General features: G+C 36.7%; 1 protein-coding gene across 3 annotated transcripts; it reads left to right on the plus strand.

The window, feature by feature from the left end:
• Positions 1-269: 269 nt before the first annotated feature.
• LOC128189258 (cationic amino acid transporter 4-like) lies at positions 270-7,328 on the plus strand. 3 transcript variants are annotated; one of them, XM_052860805.1, is made up of 5 exons: positions 270-694; positions 1,714-1,853; positions 2,304-3,921; positions 4,502-4,610; positions 6,234-7,328. In XM_052860805.1, exons 2-5 carry the CDS (start codon positions 1,807-1,809, stop codon positions 6,428-6,430), a joined length of 1,971 nt encoding a protein of 656 aa, XP_052716765.1. In that variant the 5' UTR covers positions 270-694; positions 1,714-1,806; the 3' UTR covers positions 6,431-7,328. The 3 variants fall into 3 exon arrangements, with proteins under 3 accessions (XP_052716765.1, XP_052716766.1, XP_052716767.1); XM_052860806.1 differs by having other exon boundaries at positions 270-453; XM_052860807.1 differs by lacking the exon at positions 270-694 and having other exon boundaries at positions 1,721-1,857.
• Positions 7,329-7,635: the final 307 nt, after the last annotated feature.

Raw genomic sequence — 7,635 nt, forward strand, 5'->3', positions numbered from 1 at the left:
AAATAATACAGATACCTTGGACATCCTTTCAAAGAAATATATTTTGTATTTCATTGATTGTTGCTTTCTTTATTCTTTATTACTACATTTTACTACATGTACAATGTGTAGTTCATGCATTTAGAAGTCCGCGCAACGTGAATGCCTCGATCGGAAAGCAACCGACCGTAACTTTCTCAACCGGTATATATACCCCAGTGGCAGTAGAGGAGCGATCGAAACTAATATGGCGACCAAATGCTTTTATGAATTCATGTCAGCTTTAAGTATACTCGCATTGATTTTTGTTTTCTTCGTCAGTATTTTTAAATACCCTGCCTTCGTCAGAAAATTTGACACTGTAGACTCGTTTTTCATGCATCAATGAACTCGATTTGGATTTGGCTGACTGAAAACAAGACTGGAATAAAAACGTTTCCACGTTGTCATCGGACGTGGCAGACCATGTCGTTGGTGAGAATTTCTCCATCAAGCTAGCAAAGAATGGCGTTTATCTGTCAATATTTGGAGGGATTTTTTCAATTTTTATTATGAATGGCTGACTTATTTTCATGTTCCTGAGTTATTAAAGTCATGCGCTCTTCTGCTGATCTGACCCTGACCCAACGCCTGGTTTCTTCGGAATACTTTATCTATACAAACAAATGTACAAATGACACAACGATATGGAAGTATTAGGATATTACTCTTGTCGGTATGCTCTCTCTCTCTGTCTGTCTGTCTGTCTCTCTCTCTCTCTCTCTCTCTCTCTCTCTCTCTCTCTCTCTCTCTCTCTCTCTCTCTCTCTTACATGTACCGACAAAGTTAATAGGCATATATTATGAGTTCATAAAGAAGGTAATATGTGTAGGAGGCATATTTCTCTTTCATAAGGTTATCCTATACACTTATAAATCCGCGTACATGTAAAAGTACGTGCAATAACGCGTTTTAATCGAATAATACTGCAACATGTCGCGTAACTTTCCACACTGTATTATAGTTTGTACAATTGATTTACAAGGGAACACTTTCTGGTAGGCTATTATACATGCAATAACGCGTTTTAATCGAATAATACTGCAACATGTCGCGTAACTTCCCACACTGTATAGTTTGTACAATTGATTTACAAGGGAACACTTTCTGGTAGGCTATTATACATGTGTAACACCGCGTTTAACACACAGCCTTAAAATTTGTATATTATGTCTGTGGTTAGGGATGTATTAAAGCATTCATTGTGCTATTCTAACTCATTCAGATAGAACACTATTCTAACTCAGAATAAACTATCTTTTCTTGTTCGTGAAAGGGCTGTTTATATGTTATATCATTGCAAAATTTTGTTTTAAAATTATTCAAGTACTGGCCATGTTTAGTCGAAAGATAATTTTTTTAAATATTCCATGTTAACATTTTTCATACCGTATTTTTATTTTCAAACATATTTCATTAATAATACTATTATATTATTGATGTCTCATGCAATATAACTATTTTCACAATTTTCTAAATTTATTCTTAAACATTTTTTTTTTTACAAAAATCAATTATTCATTATCATTGATACATGTATTTAAAGTCGTCACATAAAGTCACATTAAATCTCATTTTCTGCTAAACCATTTGCAAGTCTCGCGAGATTCCGTTCTGAGAGTGATTATACCTTGGTGCGCGATTTGAATCAATACTTTATTCTGATGGAGGTAGTATCTGGCTTCTTTTATACAGGCTTATTGATTTCTGGTACTCAGCATAATTTATAGAAGAAAAAAATCGCTGCCATGGATCGTGTGGATGAACGGATGGCGGAAATATGGATGAATGAATGATGCAGAAATACGCTTAAAATTTATCATCTCTTATACCCTGTAAGTAAGTTTATAATGAAGTAAGTTTAGTTATTATTTATTTGTACATTGCTTTCATCTTGAAATGTTGGGTTGTAGAAAGATAAAGCTATTGAGGCAACATATGGTCAGTTTGAGGGTGTTAATAGAACATTTTCATTATACTTTGCAATAGTATACATGTGTAAATTTTCAAACTATTTTTTATCATTTTAATCTTACCATTCCACACTTAACTCCACCTAATAGATAAATTAATGGAGACGAAACTAAAATAGTAACATATGGTACTAGATAACGGGAATAAACATCAATATTTTATCATTATCATGCTATGAATTATAGTCATTGTAATAAATGTGTATTGTTCACATTCGAATAAAAACTTGTACATTGGCTCGTATTCGATAAAACATATTATTGCATGTATGTATTTCTTTTCTCCCCGATAATTGGAAATATTTGCTTCAGAATTGACAACATGGGAATGTCTTCCAAACTCAGTGACGTGTGGGTGACCTTAAATCGGAAGAAAACCGTCACGGAGGACTTCCACGAAACCCCCCTCAAACGATGCCTCAGCACCCTGGACCTGACCCTCCTTGGTATTGGGCATATGATAGGGGCTGGAATCTACGTTCTAACGGGAACTGTTGTGAAAGATCTCGCCGGGCCGTCAGCTATTCTGTCGTACGTGTTCGCGGCGTTTGCTGCAATTTTGGCTGCACTGTGTTACGCAGAGTTTGGGGCGCGTGTACCTAAGGCTGGATCCGCCTACTCGTACACCTACGTGACGCTGGGTGAGATATGGGGGTTTATCATTGGCTGGAATATCCTATTGGAACATCTTCTAGGAGCATCCTCAGTCGCTAGGGCATGGAGCGGCGGTCTAGACTCTTTATTTAACGGTGCAATTAAAAACTCAACGCTTACAAACATAGGATATCTGAGTCATAATAATGTATGGATATCGGACTATCCGGATTTTGTTGCATTTGCAGCGACTCTAATGGTTTTTTTCGTGGTGGCTACGGGTGCTAAGTTTGCTATGAACTTCAACAATTTTTTCACAGTCATCAATTTGATTGTGATAGCCATTATAATCGTTCTTGGGTTTTACTTTGCCGATGTGAAAAACTGGACTGATCACGGAGGATTCTTTCCGTATGGATTCGGTGGAACGTGGGCGGGAGCCGCCACGTGTTTCTACGCCTACATTGGATTTGAGGGCGTGGCAACTGCTAGTGAAGAAGCCAAAAATCCCGAAAAGTCCGTTCCCATAGCAACCATATTGTCTTTAGGAATCGTCACCGTTTTATATGTACTGGTGACCTGCGTTTTAACTTTAATGGTCCCCTACACCGACGTTAATCCGACTGCAGCATTTCCATTTGCATTCGCCCAACAAGGCGCGGAATGGGCGAAATATGTCGTTGCCCTAGGTACTTTATTTGGAATTACGACTTCATTGTTGGGTGGGGCCTTTTCTTTACCAAGAGCGGTCTATTCCATGGCTTCTGATGGCCTGCTGTTCCAAATCTTTGCCTACGTTCATCCAAAAACACAGACTCCTGTTTGGGGGATTCTTTGCTTTGGATTCATCTCAGCTCTAATGGCTCTTCTCTTCGAAATAGAGACCTTAGTAGAATTTATGTCCATTGGGACCATTCTTGCGTACACAATCGTTGCTGTATCGGTGATCATACTCCGATACGCCCCGGTCCATAAATGCCAGTTTAAGCTAAAACCTCAAGAAGAAACACCTGCTGCTGATGACGTCAGTTTGGGTGAAAGCAGTTCAATCATAAAGAAATCAAAAAGTCATGACGATTTTGGCAGGCTGAAAGATCACTTAAAACATTTACCTTTTTTAAAATCCTTTGATCCCGGAAATGCCACCATTATGGCCATCTTGGTTATGTTGGTGGCGATTATTTGTTTTTGTGCTGTTTTGGTGCCCGGGTATCAATATTTGGCAGATGGTGCTTGGTGGGCTATTTGTTTAGAGATCATCTTTGGTGCAGTAATCGTCCTTTGCTTTTTGACTCTGATAGCCCATGAAAAGAACGACGCCTTCCTCACGTTTCAGGTAAGTCTGGTTAAACGGGTGAACAATGATAGAGTTTTTCTATAAACTGGGGGGAAAAAATAAGTGTATTTCCTTATTAACATGATTTAACAGGAAAACTTTTAGTGCGGTCGTGTGATAACTGATCTCAATAAATGAGTTGCTTTGTTAAGTTTTCTACAAGCACCAGATTTCCTATTTGATGTGATTTTAGAGTTTTAGATAGCATAGTCCAAAAATGAAATGATCTATTTAAAGACATAGACGAAACCGCATACCTATAAGGAGATTATTTCTAGAGCAATCAAATCGGCAGTTTTCAAAAAAAATTCAATTGTGTAATAATACACTGAAAATGATGATGTAATTCAGTTATGTAAAAGCCATCAGGAAAACAATGCAGTACCTATGTACAGTAACTACCATATTGAAATATTCGGAAAATTTACCAAATTGTTTTGTAGCAAAATAATTCTAGGGACTAAGTCCGTAGGTCTTGTTGCTGTCATTTTCATTACTTTGTTTAATTCTTTGTCGCAAACGGTGGAAAAAGATCGGAAACCTTGAATAATACAGGTCTGTATTTGTTATCTGGTTACAGATTCCCTTGGTACCGCTCATCCCCTGTCTCAGCATCTTCTGTAACATAACTCTGATGATGAAACTCAACTATCTAACTTGGATACGGTTAGCCATCTGGCTGGCTCTCGGTAAGACACAGTAATTGAGAAGACTGATATTTTTATTTCCATGCAAAGATGCTTGTTTGATTGCCGCGAAATGAATCAATCACAGACCTTGATATTTTTCAGACGTACCGTTTCTGAGATCCTTTTTTAATACCGTATACTTGTATGTCTGAAGTACTGAAATATTTCAGAACAAAAGGTTGGACACTCAATCAGGCCTTCTATGCCTTATATACGTGAATTTTAGTATTCCAGTATTCCAAGTACTAAATGTCTCAGATATCATACTCATACTGTCCATGCATGTATTGAGATAAATCACTAAAACATTTTGTTCTAAACTATACGTGTATGATGGATTATATTATCAAAAAACCATAGGCATCTGACATTTTATATAGTTCTCCTTACAAAAAAAACCGCCCCCTGTACGTGTTATTAGGGTACGGTTACAGTTTTTCGGTACGAAAAATTATATAGAACGTCAGTCAGGTGTGTATGCATAAAATTACTATCCGCTTTGCATTTGCTAAAATACAGCGATTGGCAAAGCCAAGTGCAATTTCAATACATGGAAAATTCGCATTGGAATGAAAATGTAGGCAAACCCCCAAGGGTAAAGAACGGTTACTGTAGCAATAGTTCGTGAAATTGCAATCACGACCTTCGGTAAACGACAATCCCTGGGTGTTTAAAAAATGAACTTCAACTATGATGAAGTACTGTCACGAACTACGGTAATGAACGCCATTTTCCGCAGAAATCGATTTCGTGACTTCGGCTGTGAGATTGAAAAAAAGCTGTCAAAATTTCAGTAAAAATTGAGTACTGCTGTTTTAGTAACAGTTTGTTAAACAGTTTGTCGCATTGTAAATTGATACGAGAAAAAAATATGAAACATTATTGTCACATGTTTTTAATAGAGTGATTGTTAAAGCACAAAATACTAGATGTGATGTTTCTAGTATCGATTTTGTTTGCTTGTAATATTTACCATATCCTGAATATATAATGAGAGTGAGAAAACAATTTTAATCATTGATTGATTCATTGATTCATTCGTTTTCTCACCAATCCATTTAATCATCTGTCAATTGCATAATTGTAATACATGTGTCTTTAACTAATTAACAATTTTTAATTGTCAATGAGTCCATGATTAGTCATGAACTCATTGACAATTAAAAATTGTTAATTAGTTAAAGACACGTGTACAAAGTATTCCTTGATAACTTTTTTTCCAGGGCACACGTGTGCATGGAAAAGTCGCGCGACTACTTCATCAGGCATGTAGCATCGTTTCTGAAAGGGGGGGGGGGGGCAGACTCATCCAAAAAATCTTGACAAGCAAAAAAAAAAAAAATTCCTAATCCGTGGTGGTGGGGTGGGGGGGGGGGGGGGGGGGGGCTGGCGTTGTATATAACTTCAATTTCAATCCTAATTTCCTTATTTTCATATTAATTTTTTACATGCTTCCTAAAAAGTGGGGGGGGGGGGGGGGGCAACTCCATGATAATTCAATTTTTTATATGTAAATTTTAAAAAATTAGTTGCTGCGAGAAAAAGTGCCCCCCCCCCCCCCCCCCCCCCGATGCTACGTGCCTTTTTAATACTGAAACATGGCCGTCTGGTTGTTAATTTCAGGTTTGATCCTGTACTTTGCTTACGGGGTGTGGAATAGTCGGGAGAGGCAGACGTCACAGTACGGGGAAATCGTGGGATACACCGCCAGTGTCTCGTGCAGTACCATCAGTAAAATGGAAGAGGAGGTCGTAGAACCGCAGCCTAAACGCGCCGAAGGCGAACAGGTTCACCTAGGCGCCGGCATGGACGGATTTTGATTATACTTCTATTTTTTATATCATGACTTACAAATGGGCATTTTTGGTACAATGTCAATAACCGATGAAAAAATTAGATGAAGTGCACTGAGGACCATTATCAGTCAAAGCATCGGCAAAAAACGGATCAACTCCAAGATTAACAAGGGAGACAATTGCAATATATAACGATCCATGCAAGAATGTTTGCGGTCTGGAAAATCTGAGTTTGGGGGTTGTTAATGTTGTTCAATAGATAGAAATTAATTCATTTTTTATTTTAGTGGTGTTTTTGTTTAACAGCTGAAAGCTACTCCAAAAAATCTACGCCAAATATCCCGGCAACCTCTCTGAAATGCGTCCTGATAGTAGTGAGGGCTCTATAACTGATACATGTACTAGTGTCTGTTGTGTTATTGGCTTAAAATAAAATATTGAGGGAAATTGTATATACTATGATACATTATGAAAAGATAAGATGTGGCATATGACTTTACTATTATCTATCGGATCACTTCGCTCCTTGCCTTGGGAATAAAATTGAATATTTATACAGTACCGAGTGTGATCCGAATAGCAAGCGAAAACCGTATACGATATACTAGTATTTAGTGGCGCAAACATGGTAGATACATGTATATATAGATTGTAGATGCTAGTTATAGATTATACAGTATACATTAGATTATATATATTTTCGTGTATTGGTTTTAGAATGCGTCTTTTTGGGGGTGTTACATAATAAGTAGTACATAGCGTTTGTAGATGTTAGGTTTTGTCATTATGAATCCTATTTTTATATTATTTCGTCTGACGTTAAACTCGTGATTATCGCCAAAATGTTATTGTTGTTAATTTATTCCAAATATATATGTATAACTATTAACACTGTTGTTCTGAATAAAATTATCTTAACCATCCAGGTGTGATCGTTGTTTTTATTTTAAATCATTTTATTAAAATTTGATTTTTTTTTTTTTTTTTTTTTTTGAAATTATGATTTATGTTCATTATATAAGAGGACTTTCGGAGATATATAATGTAAATGTTATATCGGTAAATTAAAGCATGTATATCCTGCACATAAATCACGTTTTAGTCAAATATTGAACTTACACATATACTATTGGTAAGATAAATAAGCTACTGACAATGCACAAAGTTGAGTTAAATATATATACTGTACATGTACCATATGAGTATAGGGTTTGCAAGCTATGAGTAAG

This window comes from Crassostrea angulata, chromosome 6 (genome assembly GCF_025612915.1).
Source record: "Crassostrea angulata isolate pt1a10 chromosome 6, ASM2561291v2, whole genome shotgun sequence".
NCBI lineage: Eukaryota > Metazoa > Mollusca > Bivalvia > Ostreida > Ostreidae > Magallana > Magallana angulata.